At 39.4% G+C, this 21048-nt stretch overlaps 1 protein-coding gene across 4 annotated transcripts in view; it reads right to left on the bottom strand.

The window, feature by feature from the left end:
• Positions 1-363: 363 nt before the first annotated feature.
• The window catches only part of MKX (mohawk homeobox), a 63342-nt gene continuing 42657 nt past the window's right edge, over positions 364-21048 (bottom strand). For 3 of the 4 annotated variants that reach the window (XM_008529599.2, XM_070600858.1, XM_070600857.1), the window contains exons 6-7: positions 2996-3029; positions 364-2886 (exon numbers count right to left, since the gene is read on the bottom strand). In XM_008529599.2, the coding sequence (XP_008527821.2) occupies positions 2700-2886; positions 2996-3029 (221 nt within the window). In that variant the 3' untranslated portion in view covers positions 364-2699. The remainder of the gene's footprint in view (positions 2887-2995; positions 3030-21048) is intronic. The other variant, XM_008529600.2, reaches the window with a different exon arrangement.

Below are 21048 nucleotides of genomic sequence, written 5' to 3'. Positions count from 1 at the left end.
GCAGTAAGTGGCAGAGCTGGGATTCTAACGTAGATCTGTTTAGCTTCAAAGCCAAAGTTCTCCCTAGTACACAGCGCAGAGTAATAATGCTTACTGTATTAGCTACTGAGAGAAGGTGTTTAGTGAAAGCGTTCATTTTAAAGTTATGTATTTTAACAGTTAGCATCATTTTCTCTTTTCCTCTGCTCTTAAAAGGTAGGTTGGTGGTCTAAGGTGATGAAATTCAACCCTAATACAAATGCAGTGCTCCCATATCATATCCCTTCCCAACCCAAGGAGAATTACAACATATAATGGAAGCTTCTGTTCTGCTTCTTTCTCCACCTGGTCAACTCTCAAAGGAAAACAAAATTCATATGATCATTGAGTTCTAGAAATTAACTTTTATTTTAAATCTGTCAAGAACTCCTGCAGTTATTAATTTTATTAAAATGATTACATATGGCAAAACAAAGAATAGAGGTAATTCTATTTCTCTACAACATAAATTATGAGTTAGATTCTCAGCTGCTGGCTCAGCATTGTTCAAGATTCTTTTAAAGGATTGGGGGGACTTTAATTTCCAGAAAATGTTAAAGCAGCAAAAGAAACAATAAATTAAAAGTAATGGCAACTGGAGATTTGCCAAGGATGTGCTAATTATAAAATCTTCTTGATGTGTTTATAGGCTAGACTCCAAGCTTTGGTATTTTAAAAAAAATCATGTGACTAGCTGTCCTATATTGGCTTGTCATCTATAGTTTATAACATAGAACAAATTTGCTGATTCTTTTTAAAAAGATGGCAAAAATAAATTATGACTAATTCAAATAAAAAACAACCAGCATCCATTCATCTAACTGAAATATGTCAAAACAAAAACAATTTTATTAAAATATTTAATATCAGAATAACTTATAATAGTATGAAAAAGAGTGAAGTACTTGTCCTTAGTTTTCACTGACATGATCACATTTTGGCAAAACTGTTTTATAAAGATTCCAAAGTTTTTAATCATAGATCTGTAACTATTTATGGATATAAACCAAAAGAACTCATACTTCATCTGATCATACAGTCATAACTTACATATCTTGCTTTGCACTTACTGTTACTGCAAACAGCAATTTAGAAAACAAAGTAAAAATATATATATACAAAATATTTTTATATCAAATTATCTTCATTACACTAAATAAACCCAACCCCCAAATACTATGTTACATGAAAAAGTGTCCTACAATTTATATCAAGACTGATATTGTCCATACAGCAACCAGAGCAGCCTTTGGTTTTAAAAGCATTTTGCAAAATAAAGAAAAATGTCACCACATGGCTGCCCTACTGGCTCTCACTCACACTCACAAAAATGCTTTCCAGTTAAAAAAAATTACAAAATAGATTACATACCCAGAAAAAACATCCCACCATAAAAGAGTCAAGTCCTTTTTACTTCTCTGTAGCACACATACTCTATTTGGCATCTCCACTGTTTATTCGAGTTTCAAGTCTCCCCAAGCTGATTAGAATATTATTGTTTGATTGAAAAAGATAGTCTTTCTTGATATTGATTATTCTCACTCAATGATAGTCTAATTTAGAAACAAAATGTTCTTTCTTTGAATGCACGATTTCACATAATTTTTACTTTAATGTCCTACTTGGCAAAATTCAGACACTGTTGAATGTTTTGTTTTCCATATGTTTTAAATTTAAAAATCAATTTTATGTGTGTATATGTATATTCACATAGAGATACATTTCTTTCATTGTCTTGTTCTCATGCAATAAAAATTGTCCATCAGCAACTGTAATTTGAAATGAACCAAATAAAAGGTTTTTAGCCATTCCAAACGAAAAACAGTTTCCAGCACAAAGAACACGGAACTCTAATGCAAACAAGATTATGTTTTAAAACTAAACTATAGATTTAATTCTACACAGGAAAATTTTGAGTTCCTTATCTAATAAAGTGTTTGAAAACTTCAGCAAAACTTGAGAAAAATAAAATCCAAATCAATTGTGAAGGGCATTGTGGTGTTCTCAAGCAGTGCTTGGAAAAGTTTTCCCAATCACAATGGATTCACTGCGATTCTTCTTAAATGTACAATTATGGGATCACTGTACCTTTCATTTCGGAAGTTTATAACATAGATATGCAGGCAAGAGACATGCATAAAATTCTCACTGTCACTCTGAAAAGCACACTGAACAATTTTAAATACTGCAGACTTTTTTCTTTTAAAGGAACGTTTCATTTGGGCTGAATAGATTTCCAAGTTTTAACATGTGAATTATTGAATACATTTCAAGGGCTTTCGGCAGTCAGGGTTTCAGTCCTGGAATGGTTCGGCCCATCTGGAATGAGACACACAGTCTAATAAGCATTATGGCGTTGTCATTTTGAGGCATAGCTGCTCTACCATGCCCACGTTGTAGCTTATTTTCGGGAAGCAAGGCACTTACTGTAATGGCAATGCAGACATTTTATGCATAGTTTGAGTAACATAAAATAAGTTAATATTTGGGATTAAAGTGAGGTTTTTTTTATAATTTATATGTCTTTTACAGAAGCAACTAAGTGATATATTTAGGATAATCAAAAATAAGAAGAAGTTTGAAAGGGAGTCATTTTCACTCCTGTTTTGGCTCTTAGGATGAGGGTTTATGAAAAAACACTGATGTGAAGAACAGCCATAGATCAGAAAAGCAACAAACTCTTAAAACTGCTGAACCAGGGGCACTTTGACCGTCTTTACTTCTGCTATATGTGACGACTTCTGGATGATGCAGCTGGCGGTCCCCTGCAGCTTGTCTTTCCCCTGTGCAAGATTTGTCAAGGCCATCGCTGCATTGATCTCCTTCCAGTACGTGTCGTCCTTGTTCGGTCCCCTTCTATTAGCTGCACTGGATTTAAGCACAACAGAAAGAAAATGATCAAATTCACTGTAGTGTACGTAGAAAAATACCATCACTGAAAAGCACAAGTGGCAAATAAAAACAGAGTATGCCTCACCTGTCACCCTTATTGGATCCATTTTCCAGAGTGTCTGTAAAGAAAAGCAAAAATTCAATTATGTTCCATTCTTTTTTAATCTCAAGAGGTTCATCATTAATTACCAAGAATAAAAGTTTATCAGGAAATACGGCTGAGAATTATCTTTTTCACAAAGATCAAGTAGTTTAAATTAAGATGCAAAAAAAAAAAAACTCTTTGCAAAGAAGCGGGAGTGAGATGAGAATAGGTAATAAAGAATAGAAAGTAGACTTCATAAATATACAAAAATCTGAGGTGAATTTATTCTGAGAAATTGGGTCTTTTCATGAGGAGGCAAATGGTTTAGGGAAAAGAGTGCTAACTCTCGCTGGGGCCAGGTTCTGGTCTGGCCCGGCACTCACCTGCTGTGCGCCTTTGGGCAGATTACGATGCCCCCCAACGTCCGGGATGCAGTTTCCTCGACTATGAAACAAGAGAGTTCCTAGAAGATCTTCTGGGGGCCTCAGGCTCAACAGTCTGTGATTTCATGGGAATCAAACCGTCATCTCAGAAAAAAGACTGGCAAATTGTTCCCTCTCGCTACTTAGCAAATGGGTAACAGACCCAATGCTGACAGCAACTCAGGATTTCCTGGCAGATTAGAACAAGCAGGCACCAGTCTTCAAGCTCCAAACCAACTCCTCATGCTGCTGTTGCAGGAAATGAAAGTTAGGGTGTGACCTTTTGCTCCTGCACTCTCACCTTTGCTTTAGATTTGGCACTCAGAACACTAATGGCCACCAATACCACTTCCATATAAAGAGAGATGAAATGAGTTCTTGATCTTGATGAAATCTCTCTAGGTAGCTCCTCTAGCTAAAGAATATGGTACTAGAAACATAAAAATAGACATAGTGGAGGGAAAGCTGTATGGAAGATAAAGAGGGGCAACCAGCAAGGTGCAGGAAAGGGGTCAGGAAGGGGGCTGGGACTGCCCATCAGCCTATGAGACTCCAAACCAGACAGTGGTTAAGTCACCACCATTAACAACCACCACCACCATTACCAAGTAGCACAGAACGAGGCACTGCGCCCACAGAGGAATCACGAAAGACACAACGTTTGCTCAAGGCCCTATTGTAGTTACATGGCCTATAGAAAGCTGTCTTTGCCTGCCCTCGGTCCTTTCTTTTTTTTACTTCCCCCATCCCAATACTTCTGAAGGCAATGTTTTCTCTCTATACTGCTCAAGGCTAGTTAGGCCACGCAGCACAATTTCCAGCTCTGCACTCTAAGAGAGTCAGGGAACTAGAAGAGACTTGAGAAAAAGAACACCGACATGATCATAATATAGTCCAACCAGGGCAAAATCTCCCAGGGAAGATGTGGTCAAGAGAAAATAATTACATGGCCATGTTGAGAAGGCAGCTAAACTTCGATGCCCTCTGTGAAGGAAAAGAATCAGGAAACCCTGTCAACACACCCTGAGTCAGGCGTTACAGTGTAGACCGGGAGACAATACTGGGTCACTATGAGCTCTTTGCACAACCCTTCACCTAAGGACCCAGGGAGCTTAAAAAAACAGGCAAGCAAACAAAACAAAAGCACTTAGTGAATAAACGATGAGGTTGTTATGAAGAACAAGCGAGATAATGTGTGCCTGGTCCAAAAGGGAACAACGAATGTTGGTTCCTTTCTTTGGTCTCCTGTCATTTTAGGGACCCTTTCGGGGAGATAACTGGATCTGTGAGCTGCTGGATGGTCACCCTCTGGATGTCCTGGCCCCTACTAGCTCAGCCTGGATGGTTAGCTACATCTCTGCTGCTTTTGATAATTTTGGAATTATAATATTACTTATGTAAATAGAGGAAAAGAACGACAACTTTTAATTCACAGAACTCTGACAATCCTAGTCGACAGATCACTTCCTATGTACCAGGCACTGTTCGAAGCACTTTATGTCTTAGCTTATTTAGCATCAGTGGCTCTGTGTGTGTTCGTTAAGTCAGTAACTGTAACTATAAATCTTCACTGAGTAATGACAGAGACAAGGTGCTACCAGGACAGAGAACGAGTCAAGGCCTTTGTTTAGAAGGAGGAAAGCCAGCAACATTGGACATTTTACAGAGAAAAAAAATGAGTTAGGCTTTTGCTCAGTTTTGCCCACAAATTGCAACAACTCTGTTGCCAAAGTGAAGCAATAGGTTATGGAGATATTTATTCAATGGAAAGACTTGGCAAAAGCAGAATAAGTTCCATGAAGCTTAAATAACATTGAGGGAAATAAAAAACTAGAATTTAGAAAAGCCCATGTAACTGATGCTCTGGCTCACAAGCGGAGTGCTCTCACAGATACACAGGGGACGACAGTCTGATTCCTACCTGAATCGTCAACCTGAGAGCCACCACTGCACAGATGACAAGAGGGAAGCCTGTGGTAGGAGGTACGTGATGGGTTACAGAACCCAGAAATGCCATAAATGAATGGGGCCTGGATGTGGGAGGAGAACATGTAATGCACTGTTAATGTCCACGGAGAGCTTCTATTTAAGATGAACAGTGAACTTGTGTGTCCTGCAGCCCCATGGACGGCTGGACGCAGCTAACACTCCCTGTGGCTGCCCCCTTGAACTCATTCCACGGAGAAACAAGTTTACGACAGCCAACTGTGAAATTATAAAATTCTGCTTACTCCTTGGGTGTATGTGTTTTACAGTTTGGTGCCTATGAAAATACCTTTGAAATGTAAAAACACAGACTCCAATCCTCGTCCAGGTAGTCTTAATTAGTTTCACGAATTTCAACAATGTACTCGGCAGTATTCAAAAGACTGAATTCTATATTTTATTTCTAAGGGAGATGGGCACGTTCCATGTAATGACATTAGGTGTGGATTCAGTTTCCTTTCCCAGCAACAGAAGGAAAGATTCATAAAAAAGTAATGAATAGAAGAAACAATTTGCTTCTCCATCAATGGTCAATGCTAAAAAACACAGCATGTAACAAAGCTCAGTGTCAAAGATTTCAAACCAACCAGAAAAAGCTGACTACTACCACTTTGAGGGGGGTGTCTCTATGTCCAGAGTGGTTTTGGTTCAAAACATAAACTGGTGTTAGAAGGGCACGCTTTTCCTGTTGCTGTTATTGGTGGGCTGCCCGGTGTCACTAGGATATTACACGTCCAAAAGCCACCTCCTGTGTTCTAGTTCCCAGAAGAACTAGCAGAAGGAAGATAGCAAACAGGGGCCCTCTTACTGTGAAACATTGGTGCTTTTGTAGGAAAGCAAAGGACTAGAAAGATCTGGAAGTTTGGAGAGATTTTTCTTCTATACGTTATGCTAGGGAAATGCCCCAGCTATTTTAGAGAATGATATCATCTGAGAGGAACTCAGAAAATTTACAATCCACTCATTATATGAAGTAATCGTACTCCACATGAAGGTGTTTTTTTCTTAGGCTCTTTTCCTTTGAAGTATAAACCTGCCGGCTCTTATCTGGTTCAAGTATTTTGTGTTTTTTCAGCCAAGAGACAGTATTTACGGAGTGGTGGGTCTATTGTCCCATCCGGGTGCTCAGGAGGCTCAAGGCCACTTCTGCCCACTGCAGACAGGTGGTCTCACTGGCAGCCCTCCGGAAGTGGCAGGCAGCATCTCAAGAAACAATCCCAAGGGAGAAGGAAGGACTCCGAATGCTGCTGAAGAGAGGGAAATCAGAAGTCTGAGCTGGAGCAGACATTCACTGCTGTTAATTAACATGCACAGACTTGGGGTCTGACTGCCCTACATTCGGCCCAGCTGCATCTCTTACTCTTCAAGTAGCTTGGCTCAGCCTCTCCAAAGTCGAAGCTAAAATGCCTTTTTAGATTCTAAGGTTCCAAAAATCAGCTACGCTGTCAATTACCATAAAAGCAACTGGTTGGCAGGAACAACTTACTCACCCAGCCAAAAGAGCGTGTTTTAAGACCAAAAAAGAAAAGGAAAGAAAAAAAGAGATGCGTAGTTAGAAAAATCTTGGATGCTGTAAAACCCAAGCCATGTTAAAACTTAAACTGGGGTTATCCTCAGTTTGGACATGTGTTTCCTTATAAAGTTAAGTAGAGAAACAATTATATAGAAAATTCAGTTCTGCACGTCACGATGTGTAAGCATGAGGCACTCTGGGCAAAGTGTCCATTCAACTTTGATAAAGGCAAGTTAGAGACATTAATTCTGATATATATTCCTGAAGTAATACGTATAATCATAAAAGGAGACAAAAAATGGAGTCAAATCTTTTGCTCTGAGATTTTTTTCGAATTTAGTCAATAAGCCCTGAAATTAGGAATGTTCTTAAATGTTCCACAAAATACTACTCACACCCTGAAATGTAAATAAAATTAAGATTAAAAATATGACTATTTTAAATCAATCTAAAACTCATATATTATATGTTTCCCTAAATTAAAATGGAGAGAGAGCTCCAGATTCTTGACAACTGCGCTTCCTCACACTCAGTTTTGGGGCTGTTACTGGTGACAGCAGGTGTGGACAGACAGGGTTTAGTGTGTTTCTGATGTCAGAGGTCCTGAGTGCCCCCAGGACAGCGGGTCAGTTTCTGGAGTTATGTACATACTTGGAGCAGGTGAGATAAAGAACAAGATTCTTGTTAGTAGGGCAGATATAAAACCTCACTGAAGAGTCTGAAATATGGATTGCTCCAAATTTGTAGCACTTTCCACCAAATGGACAAGCAATGCCCTGCTCCCATGGCTGGTCTCTCTCTCAACTTCCCCACGCACTAGATCCAGGCCGGGCTCACTCACAGGCCTACAGACCGGTTCCCCTGCGGCTCTACGTTTCTTTCCTTTTGAAAGTAGCTTTTGTTGTTTTTCTCTAACAAGAAAGTAATACAGCTTCACTGCCAAAGATCTAGGAAAGAGTGTAAAAGAGAAAATAGAAGGCATTTAGGGATAACTAACGTTAACATGTGGATATGTGGCCTTCCAAGCAAGTTTCTATACATTTTTTTAAAAGGGGTCATTCTTGTGCATGTTTCATACCTTGCTTTTTCCACTGAACTACTTTCGCCTTACCCTTTGTTAATAAATAAGATAATAATCTACCATTTGGCCTTCCCTGATGCGGCAGTGGTTTTTGCCTGTGAAACAGAAACAGCTTGAAAGAATTCAAAATCCAGCTTCATCCAGTTTGAACTTGAATATTAAGAGACTCAAATGTTACAAGAAGGGGTTATCTTTACAATAACAATTGCTAACACTGACTGAATGCTTATTCTTATGCCAGACACCATGCCGGGAACTCCACAAATGTTATCTGGGTAAATACTTAGAGTCACCCTGTGACACAGCACCATGGCCCTCATTTACAAATGACACTGTCACTTACAGGGTCCAGAAACTTGCAAAGGACTCAGGCAATGGGGGCTGAGACTTAGCTCCAGGTCAGCCGGCTCCGAAGGTCCCGGTTTTAACGGCTGAGTGATTGCTGTGGATAAAGCCACGTTCCAGGACCAGGGCAAGCCCTAATGCATTGTTTACACGGAAAGCCTGAGGGATGATAACCTATTAAATCCCTTTTCTGTACTTTTTGCTAGTATTTTAGACGATAGAGATACAAAAAAGACTGTTTTCCTCCTCATGATTTAATCCTTAATATCAAAAAATTTGTCCAACTCACAAAACAGGGCATCTAAGATCTTGAGCTCTCCTCACACGTTAATTAGAGTGACATTTTGATAAATGTGATATTCCTGTAGTCACTCTTCTATCACCCGGAGTGACTGCTGTTCCATAACTCCTGGACAGCTGTTGCTGCATCACTTTGAGAGGAAATTTTTGTCATTATCCTCTCTTTGGGGTACTTAGAGCTTTTGAATGAGTGAAGATAAATCATTCTAAGTGTTTTTCCCAAAAAGCAAGGGAAAAAACACATCCAAGAACCTGTAACACATCTGCTGATGACTAAACTGCTTCTTCCAGTCCCACTGACCAAACAGGAAGTTCCACTTTAAAACTTCGGCCTGACAGGCAGAAGTTGCAGCTTACGCTTGGTGAACATCAGGGCTGCCCTCACGGAAGAGGTGTTGGAGCCTGGGTTTTGTGAGCCTCGAGAAGGGGGAGCTTTGCAAGCTTTCTGAATAGAGAGAATTATGAAATGCAACCCACCTCATCTTCATGGATGGATCTAGCTTTGTTTTTTGTTTTTTTCCTTTTGTAATATACTAGCTAAATTATTTATCCTAGGGCCTTAAAGAATGAGCGGCTTCCAAAATCATTTCGGAGTCTGAAGAAAAATCTTTTCCAAAAATCAGGCCAGTGTTTCTTCCAGCTATGACTTTCACCATCTGGCCAAAGGTTCTTTTCCTTCCTGCCACCTCTCATGTGGGCTGGCCTCTCGCTATGGCTAATGATGCCCAGATGTCCTGGATCCACAGGGTCCCCACCTTCAGCTGTCTTTCTGTCAATGCATTCTCCCATTTATCTCCTGCTAGAAAATAAAAATTAGCAATCACACCCTCTATTCTGGACCATAGTGAAGAGCTCCCTGGTTAGGATGGGGGTAGGCTGACATCTCAAAGCTGTCAGGAGAGGTTGTATTTCCATTAACAACAACAGAACATCTTTATTGTTCCAGGAGTACCCACATCTGTGGGTAAACCTGTAAGAGTGTCACTTGACTCATCTGTCAGGGAGCTATAGCCTTAACGGTTTTCCTTATTATGCAGATCTTACGTTCTTGAGGCTGGTGGCTCCTTATTAACTCCCAGCTGTATCTTTGTTCCTCTGAAATGCACAGCTATTCTGACCTCATCATTCTGGGCTGAAGGACTAAAGGAGTAGGAAGTGGGATTTGTAACTCGAAAGTAACTTTTCAAATAAGCAGAGAGCACCCAATTATAATGTTTTAACTTCACTTTCAATCTTTTTCACTAAATATAGTCAATATTCTTGATGCTAAGTTATTCTGCACAGCCCCATCTACCAAGATTGCTCCTCTGTGATCTCAAAGGCTCCACCTTCCTGAAGTCTAAAACTTTCAGTCTGCAACTTCACTTTGAAGATTAGAATGCAGTCTATGGGGAGGAAATTGTTGGTGAGTGACCAGAAAAGGGGTCTGGAAATGTTAAATATTCTCATTTCTACTTGCAGCTTGTCGTTATTAACTATGAGGGTGGTCTGGTATGAGGCATAGAGCAGTGTAGTGCAGTGGTTGGAGCCCAGACCCCGAAACCAGACAGCAGAAGTTGGACCCCTGCCCTGCTACTTACTACCTGTATGACAGCTGGCCAGCTGCCTGACTTCTCTGTGCCTCAGCTTTCTCACCTATAAAATGCCGCTAACACTACTAGATTCAGAAGGTTCTTAGGAGGATCACATGATTTCATATTTTCTAAAACACTTAGAAGAGAGCTTGAGTACATATACCAAGCACTATATACATTCTTGTTAAGTAAAAAAAAAGCCCTTCTCTCTCACTTTATTTTTTACATCTAGAACATGGGGTTGAATGCATCACCAGAAAAATTAGTATTGTTCAGAGATTTAATATGAAAACCATTATGTAAGGATGAAATATTTTAACTCTGGGCAAAGCCCATCAGCTCAGATTAATGGATTAAGTGTGCAGAATCTATCATCTTCAAAAACAAAATCGCTTTTCTGATGTTATTTTGTGCCAAAGTACCACAACATGCCAAGACAGAGCATTGGAGCCACATTAAAGAGTATCCACTAGCTGTAAGTGTCTAATGGATTTTGTTACTTCATTTTCTCAAGGGGAATATTGGGGATGTTACCCAAAATGTTTCATCCATGAAAGCTAGGTTTCCAGCCAAAGTCTCAGAAAATGACTTCCTAACTATGCATGAATAACGTCTCTGTGTTGCAAGGAGCATTAATTGTTTGTGTAAGCACTCTTTTCTACATGCGAGTTGGGCTACTAGTTCTGAAAACTGGATGGACTTACTCTGATTTTTAGCTAAACTTTAATTTTGTCCCCATATCCCAATATTGATATTCATCCTCGAAGTTCTTTAAGAGCACAAGGGCTCACCCGAGATCAACTTTAGAGCTGCCACACTGCAGTTCTAGAAGGTTGACTTGTTTAATAAATACATAGCTGAATGGTGTTAGGTTACAAAGTACTAATAGGACTTTCTTCAGCAAAAAGGCCTTTTAAATGGAAAAATGTGCATTTGTAATAATCTGGAAATTGGCTGGAATCCATGTATTTTTGAGCTCTTTAGTATCTCCGAAAAACCATCAAAAAAGTGTTTTTCCTTTGATATATGAACTGCAGTGTATCTTTGCATTGGCTCACATTATTACCATGCTTTTCAAACTCCTTAAATTACCATCTCCAGAAATGACACTTCAGACTAGGAGATCTTGGTGTTAAACCTGTCTGACTGCGTTAGCACCAGAAATGACACAATAACAGAGATGACGTTCACAAACTTCTTGGATCTTTCCGAAGAGTAGCAAATGACAGTTTCTCTACTGACAGTTCATCTGCTGTATTTATTAATAGAAAAGAAACATATTTTAGACATAAGATGAACAGTATTACCAGACCTTCTTCTACATTTCAAATACATTTCAATGTTCTTAATATGCTTAAAATGTTAAAACTGTACTTGGCATGTCAGTGTCCTCTGTTCACACATTTCTACATTTAAAGGTTCTGTGATTTTCTGCTTTTAATTTCAGAAACAGTCATTTAAAGTCTAAACTGGGGTGGGGAGGGACTTTGAAATGAAAATTGGGAAGATTTTTGACAATGGTATTGAAAGGCAGGAGAAGTTAAAAAGGAACTCAGCATAAAGGTGGGGTAAATGCCCTGCCAGGCCTTGGCTATCATTGGAGGTCCAAGAGCACCCCTAGTCAAGAGGTCTTCTGACCAAGAGAATACCAAATAACCCCTCTCCCCTCTAAATCTTGCCAGAGACGTCCACTCTAAAATTTGTCTGGGCATCTCCGTCCCAAACCATTTATTAAATTCCAATACATACATATCTTATTCCACTATTATCATCTAAATTTGGAATACAAAAGATTTCTAGAATGAATTAGGGGATAAGTTGCTTAAACCTAACGAGTTGATCTATTTGGGGAGAAAACAAAAACATTTTACAGATCAAAAACCACTTCTTTGTACAATAATTTATCTAAGCAGAGATGTGTGCTGGGACCATAGGAAAACAGCTGACTCACTATTTAAATGACCTTGGGTGAGTTATTTACGCATGCTGTGTCAAAGCGTCTTCACCAATAAAATGGGGATCGTAGTAACACCTACTTCCCGGGGGTGCTGTGAGGATTAAATGAGATGTTAAGTGCAAAGCTCTTGAAACAGTGCCTGGCATGTGGTAAAGGCTATGGTGTTATGATTCCTGACATAAAGAAACGATGCTGTCAGTTATCCTTCATTAGTCACTGAGGCCACTCCAAGTTCCATGGAGGCACTAAGCCCCATACAAGGTTTCTACTATCACCCCCTAGCCTCGAACTTATCTTCTTAGGATGGTGTAGAGAAGAGAATAAAGTTCACAGGGGCAATTCTCCAAAAGACAGGTTCCTGGACCCCATCTCTGAGGCTGTGATTACACAGGTCACAGATGCGGCCGAGGAACCGTGTTTGGACAAGCGCCCCAAGTGTTCTGATGGAGATAGTGAGGGGGCTGCCCCATGAGAAACACTGCTGTGCAGCATTAGAAGTAGACTGCTTTTAGTAAAGAAGCATGCTGGAAATCTTGGGTGTTCATTCAAGTGTAGCAGCACGAGGCAGTAGTTCTTTGGTACATTTCAAAAATCGTTACGGATTTCTCCTATTCCAGCAAAGGTCAAATGACAGTCCTAAGGCAGTATCTAACGAACCGAGTTCTTGAGTCTGCCTTCATGTGAGTAGCAGATATAACACTTTTATAGGAAAACATTATTCAGAAATGGGTGACTCCAGCTTAAAAAATACTTTTTATTGTCTATTTTTGCTTAAACATGAATACCACTAAAAACATTTTTGGGACGGGGCAGGGTTAAAACACTTCACTTTATTTGCATTACTTTCCCCAGTTATCATAATTTTTGCTATGCTATGACATGCGATTCAGGGAGAGTCATTACAAATGTAAACTTCAGAATAAAGGAACCCAAGATTTTTAGGGTAATGTATTACAGAATACTTCAGAATAATCAAATTGCCTTCTTCTAATTGGAACAGCTACGGTAATAATATACTGTTATAAGATCTGTGTTTTCTGTTTTGAAAATAAACATGTTGGCCCAGCTCTATATGGCTGTGACGGTGAGGCCTTTTATTTTTTTAAGTCTCGTATTTTTTTTATCTTTCCTTTGGGAAAATAGGGTGACAAATAGTGATCCACATGGGGTCATCAAAAACTAATTATTCAACCTAACAGAATTTTTTCTTTCTAGGGTAGGATAATAAGCTTTTATAAACTAAAGTAAACTTAGTTTCTGTTGCCCTTAGTAGAATATTATATTCAGGCCTGCCTCAAAAGAACAGAGCATTGTTTTATTACACACTGACACACTGATGAGGTTTAACAAACAGTTTTTGGTGATTTTTAATCTGTTATTTTTGTAGCAGCCCTGAGAGGTAGCTGGAGCCATATGATCTCGAAAGAGGAACAGGGAAAAGGGGTACAGAACTGCCATGCAAACAACTTGGCCACCACTAGGACCAAATCACTAAAATAGAGCGCAGGGCGTGGAAGGTGGTGGGGAAGGGGGATCCAGAGGGCCTTGTCTAGGACCTGCTGATGGCTTTGCTTTTGAACAGCAGCAGAATGTTAGAGGATCTGGGATCAAAGGGCTGCAGAGGACCAAAGTGCTAATGGTAGCCATCTCGAAGCCACCTACAGGTCCAGGGACAGGTCGTGAACTGAGAGGGACTCTTGGCTGGGTGTCTGCTAGAGGGTGAGCTGAGTTCATTCCATCCCAGAGCATGTGGGGTCATCTTGTGCTGGGACCACCGCTGCCAATGCCTACCCAAATTAGACGTAGCAAGTCTACTACAATAACAAGGCCACACCACAGCCTTGAGAATGTAAGATTTGGGAGCGGTATTTGTGGGCATCACAAGATACTAAAAATACAGTACTTAAGCATAAAGCAAAGAAACCACGGAGAAAGAGACTAAGTACTCTAATGATCTTAGATTTAAAAAACTACCAGAGCTCAGTGACTACCAGGAAAAGTGAACGAGTACAATATACAGAAAAGTTCTTGCAGAGTCATTTCATGGAAATTTAAATACAAAAGAGCGGCATGTTCACACGATTTACATATATTTAAATGCAAGCAGCTGTCATACATATTGTCTTACAAATGTAATATGCTGTTACAAGTAAATAAGACACCTTAAAAATAAAAGAGAAAACATTTTTGTTGTAGACATCAAAAAAGACTGATTTAGAGAAAGGGACAATGAACCTAACACTGTTTTTGGACTAAAAGCAACCCTCTGCTATTCCTTATATTTTCTACCCTTTCCCATACTTTTTGATGACTTTAGAGAGGAATGTAATATTTTAACAATCAATAATATAAGCCAACTTTAAAATGAGAGAGAGGGAAAGGTAGAAAGCTGTGCAAAAAAGAAAAAAAGCAAAAATTACATTTTCCAGGACAAATCAGATCCACTTACCCACACTTTTGATTTTGGTGATGGAATATACTACACATACCCAAAAGTGATTTAAAAATTATATCCCCCAATTCTAAATTCTCTCCAGACATCCAGAAATAGGTGGTGAATGAGCAACGAGAAGAAGATAGTAGTTATTGCTTTGAATCAAAATATTATACAAAAGAGCCTGGCTCTCATACGCAAGAGAAAAACAAAGTACATATTTTCATTATGGAAGCACAAAAAAGTTGCGTTTCTTTTTGGGGGTATAACAGCCAGGAAAATCATACATTCCTTGCAAGATTCCCAAGCTCTTGCAGGCAAGTGGCCTTTTCCCCTCCCTAACAGGCTGTGGGAGTTCTAGTCACTTTTCCACACTTAGGAGATGGAAGCAAGAGAGGTTGATTTACGCCAGCCTTGGATTCGTGGGCAGAATAGTTTCTCACAAGCAACCAAGAGCTGTGAAGGCCCCGGAACCTAGAAACGTGCCCTAGCACCATTGCTTGTGATGTCCTCTGTTATTTCACATGTCCATCCAGTTAGATGCACACCCAGTTAATGCCCACCAGGAGCACGCCACTCTCTGTTATGCATACGGTTTGCACATGGGTCCATGGCCAAGAGAACTGAAGGCATCTACTGCACACAAGAGGAGAAACCATTTCCCAGGCCACCCACAATGGGAGCTGAGTACAAGATGTTACAAAACACACATGAAGAAGCAAGCCATTGTTTCAGGCAGCATTTAACTGCACAGTGCTCAGCACAAGATGAGAATAGGAGGTGGGAAGGCAGAGTTGGTCACTACACCTTTTTAGAAAAAGTATTTCTCTTATTTCCCAAACTCCAAGCAACTGGATACATTGTCCAGCTGATTTTCAGCTTACTTTAGGAGGTTTAAAAGTCAACTTATAAGATGGAGAGTTTATTAGACAATGTAATATATAAATTTTTACTTGGACAAGAAGATGCACAAAAAGTACTGTGAGCGAAAGGAACAAGGAATTTGTATTTTTTTTTTTTTAAAGATTTTAGTTTTTCCTTTTTCTCCCCAAAGCCCCCCAGTACATAGTTGTATATTCTTCGTTGTGGGTCCTTCTAGTTGTGGCACGTGGGATGCCGCCTCAGCGTGGCTTCATGAGCAGTGCCATGTCCGCGCCCAGGATTCGAACCAACGAAACACTGGGCCGCTTGCAGCGGAGTGCGTGAACTTAACCACTCGGCCACGGGGCCAGCCCCAAGGAATTTGTATTTTGTGCTGACTTCTAGGAGCTCACAGAAGAAGAATAAAGACATGAAAGATGAGTGATGATGAAAATGTGTTTAATTAATTATTCACATGATTAATCATTGTAATAATAAAAATAACTGGCAGGGCTAGGAAAAGCAGAAAGTGGGTCCAGAAATGGAACAAAGATGATTATTTTTATACTGAAGAAAAGAGGAAGTAATGGGTGTTGCGGGGGGCAAGTGTTGGAAGCATCTATCAAAAGGCTGCTTTACAAATGGGAGTCAAGAGTTTATGATTAATTGAAGAATTATTCAAATGGAAATTCCATGCTAACTTCAGTAGTCTTTGAGGCACAGAAAGAGAAAGAGAATAACCAGTTACTCAAATTCCTACAGCTGCTCTTTAATGGGATTTATGCCTTTTTTAGGTTTATCTTGAATTGAGAAATTGAGCACACTGCTTCACTGGTAAACAGTGCCACCTGTGAAGGAGGGATTTACTTAAGCACGCTTTATTCCTCCCACACTAAGGTACACTGGAAAGAGAGCAAATTTGGAACCAGAGAGCTTGGAGTCTGAATCTTGGTTCTGCTGCTTATCGGCATGTGGTTTGGGTCAAATCACTTAATTTCTCTGAGTCTCATTTTTTTCCTCATCTGTAAAATAGGTATAAAATATTGAATAATGAAGACTGTTGTAAAAATGAGAAATAATCACTGTGAGATACTAGGTACCCAGAAATACTCAATAAATAGCAGCTACAATTATTCCATAATTGCGAATACTCTTTTTATAATGGCAGCAAACTGTTGATGAATGTTGAAGACCTAGCTTGAAATGGAACAGATAACAAGTAATACAACAGTTCAAAATAGCTTTTGTACTTGAATTGTCTAAGCTAGCTCAAGGACAGCCATGTTATGTCTAGGATGCTCTAGTGTGGAAAATTCTCAAAAGAGCAAGACTGCATGCTGTGGAGGCTTCAGTTTTGCAATGGCTGGGAGAAGGTCACTTAAGTAGCCATAACATGCAAAATATTAGGATGGCATCTTTGATGAGAATGTGCATGCCGAGACAAATTCCAGGATTATGCCAGCAACTGGTCTTCTGCCTTTCACTTTTGGGGTTGGTGCATATAACCCCTTTTGGACTAGCAGCTTACATGATACTCATGAAAACATATAGGTATGTTAAGAGTGTTTAATCTTAATTGCTTGGAGAAAGTTTTAAATATGAAGGTCCTTACTCAAGATAGAATATGGGATGTGAATGTGGGGGAACAGCTTCGGAAATTCCCAATTCTTAAAGCTACCTCTCTAATCTCTGTTATTAAAAATTTTCTATGAAGATGTAAGTAACTGATACTTATCCTTTTCACAAGGAATAAAATAACTACTTAAAACACATATTACCTAAAAGACCTTAATTATATCACTGCCTCATCCTAAACAACTTGGTATTCTTAAATTCTTAGATTGACTGCAGTAAGAATATATAGATTATTGCAAACACTCACGATATTTTACAGAGACAACAATTACAATAAAAAGTTCTTCCAACTGCATGGCAGAATGGGAGGAATACTTGATTTCCCTTGGAATTTTTTTGCCATCTTTGGATGCCTGGTGCTTTGATAGAGAATGTGCAACCACATTACAGTGAATCTGAACTTATCCAAGTGAAAACCAAATTATCTTTTTGTGAGTGTCAAATGGAAAATTATACTTTGTACATAGCAATTTATCCCCCTTCTGCCCCTTTCTGGGCATAATTAAGGGCCAGGTCAACTTCACACAATTCATGGTGAAGACAACAATATTTATTGAGCATTCTGCAAGTTATACATGTGCAATTAATCTCATTTCTTTTTTGGGCACAATTATATCATTTCCCCCATTTTACAATGTGAAAATTGAGACTCAGAAAAGCTGACTGACAAGTCCAAGACCAAATTGTTCTAAACAATAGGGCAAGCACTAGAAGCCAGATCTTCTCATTTTAAGTGCAACAAGATTTGTTCTTCTCTATGCTGTCTTCATTAATTCATTCACAGGTTCATGGGTTCATTCAGCAAGCATTGATTGAATGTATCCTATATGCCAGGCACTGTGACAGGCTAGAAATACGAATTACAAATGGATCTCATCTCCAAGCCACTCACAGTTTGGTAAATAAATGACAAGAGCTCAGGATGGGAAGTGCTGTGGGAGCGTGGAGAGGAGTGACAGTGGCAGGGGCAGGGGGATGGTGATCCCGAAAGGAGTTCCAAAGGCCATGATACCCTTGGGGCAGCAGGGCAGAGGCCCTGGGCAATTGGTTCCAGCAGCAGGCAGCTTCCTCCATTCATCCCAGCGGGTGCCACCAACATTACCATTACCTGAGTGCCAAGACAGGGAAAATGGGGAGGCATGGTCTGAGGTAAGATGAGCAGGCTTTCTGAGGTGAAGATGGGGAAAAGCTTTCCAAGTAAAGGGAACAGCTGGATGAGGGCACAATGTCATACATGGCACAGCTCCTCTGGGGAACTTTCTGGCGTAGCTGAAATGGATGAGTCATGTGAAGGGGCAATTTGGAAATGAACAGAGGTATTAGCAGAGGCCAGGCATTGAGGGGTTTATGGTTTTGGGGGCCAAGAGAAAGAATGTGAACTCTATCCTGAAAGGTATGGGGAATGACTAAAGGATATTTTACAGAGACATGATCAGATTTGGATTTTAGACAGATCCCTTTTGCCTCAGTGGAAGACTAGATTAGAGGAGCCAGGAGGGAATGTGGCAGGAACCTAAGACAGACGTGAGAAGTCCTGGATTAAGGAAGTAGCCGTGTGGATGGCAAGGCAAGATGTGAGAGATATCAAGGGGCAGACTTGTTGAATGACTAGATGGGGTTTGAGAGCGGGAGGCAGGAATCTGTACCATCTCTCAGATTTCCGCCTTGGAGACTGGGTGGACGGTGAAGGCATTCTCTGAGTTAGGGGAAAAAAGAGGAAGAGCAAGTCTCCCTTTGGAGGAGGCAAGCCATACTGAACTTGATTTTGATATGATGAGAGTATGAGGTGCTCTGAGGATCTTCAAGTGTGTATGTCGATGTAATCTTATAGATGTATGATGGCACCCTTAACAAAAAAGAGAAAGCCGTGTTGCTGGATTGCTTAGCAACATATTTAGAAATATTTTGATATTTTTTTCTCAAAGCATTCATTTTAACATGGAAATTCATCAGCATATAGAAAAAAGAGGGATGCAAATAAATAAATAAGTGAGGATGGGTCTTACATAAATCTAACTACAGAACAGTATTTTAGCACGTAGATCTAAATATTTTCCCATATGCTCAACTAATATCATTCAACAGGTGACTTGAAAAAAAGGGGGAGATACCAAAGTCTTGAAAAATGAATTATTTAAAAATCTTCATTGTCACACACCCTTAATACATACTGCATTTACTCTCAGAAGGAAGTGTACACCCGAAGGGTGAAGGGGAAAGAAATAGTTTCCTTAAGTGAAGGAACAGAAAGAGCAGAGGATCTATCTGGCTGCTAGCCAATCAGAGAATATTGAAAAGCTAGACATTTCAAGGCAAATCGCTACTAATCCACCTTTTACCAAAGTTCTCACTTTAAGTTCACCTTTTGACATGAAATATTTAATAGGAACTTTATGTTAGCCGCAAAGTGCCCTTAAAAAATTTTTAATATTGGACTCCATACTAGGCTAAAAGAGGAAGGTATTAGGTGGCTGAAAAGAAACATGTATTTGAAAAAAAGAAGAAGAAAAAAAGGACTTGTGGAAAGCACAAAGCAGTGAGTTAGAATTTCTATTGAAAATTGAAAGTTAATGACAGCACAAAGTTTCTTTCCTATTGAGGACAGATGCTTCTTAAAGAATGGATAAATCAATAAAGTTCATTTTCTAGTGGCATTTGGAACCACAACTCTAATCTGCTGAAATGGCACAGAGACAAAAAAGCAAAATACAAATAAACAAAAAAAGGGTTTCTTGTAGAAAGAAAACTCCATTTACTTGGCTTCCACCCTCGCAGTTTATATTCAGCTCCCTAACGGGGAAATAACTTTCCCAGGAAGGTGGCTTTTTGTTGGGTGCGTGTATGATGTTCATTCGTCTCGCATCTAAAAATTAGAACATAACAAGCTTCTAATCATCACTTGTTAATTTGAAACAAAAGGAATTCCTTTTGCCATTGAAAGCAGATTGTAGTAAAAAAAGCAGCATTCTCCAAGGTCATATGCTGTTGGCAAAGCTCAAAAAAACCTTGCAGTCCAACTTGCTTATATTCAGCTGTGTTTACTTAGACTTAAGTTGACAAAGTCTGCCTCTGATTAAACCGAGCAGTCATCTGCCCACAGATAAATAGATACTACACAAACTTTTGCAGGGAATGACATTTGGCCTCCATAATTTTGGAATAATTTACTACGTACCCTCAACTTAAAACACCAAAATGATCCACAATATGTTTTGGGGATTGGAACATAAATATTTCATCTTACAAAGGGAGCACTCTCCACGACTTTTACGGATTTGAGGTGATTTTCTAACAAAGGCCGCTCCTTCTTTGGAAGGTGTGGGGCGGCGCTTCACCTGGCAGTTTCAGGCTACATTTACTGCAGTCTTTTCAATAACCATCAAGATTTCAAGGAATTTCTGTAAACAAGCTATCACTTAAAGAAAATAACTTTCCATCAATTTTTGCAACAAGTCTCCAGAACAGAACATGCATATAAAAATAAGAGTTAACTAAATTATTTCCAGAGACTACATGTTGGAGTAATGTTTACACTATTGGTAGAAAGCAAAAGCTCCATGTTTTACCACCATATCTCCCACTAAATGCAAAATTCTGCTTTTGGAGTAATGTAAACCATTTCCATGGCATAGAATCTGTTCCTGATTACCCAAGAATTGATTCTGGCTCATTGTATTTACTTTGCTTGCTGTTATATTTACATAACAAAAGATACACATACATACTTTCCTCTCCAAACTAAGATTATTTCAAAGGTGGAAGTACTTATTATATTCCCTAGCGATGAATCAATAAACCAATCAATCAACAGATCTTAAGTGCGTTTTGCTAACAGCTGGTAATACAGTAGTGAACAACAGGGAGATGGTCTCTGTCCTCTAACATTTATCTAAAGAGAAAAATGAGAAATTGAACACATACGGTCATTTTCTAGGTTGCTCATTT

Source organism: Equus przewalskii, chromosome 30 (assembly GCF_037783145.1).
Source record: "Equus przewalskii isolate Varuska chromosome 30, EquPr2, whole genome shotgun sequence".
Taxonomy (NCBI): Eukaryota; Metazoa; Chordata; class Mammalia; order Perissodactyla; family Equidae; genus Equus; species Equus przewalskii.
This window is presented reverse-complemented; position numbering and strand designations above follow the sequence as displayed.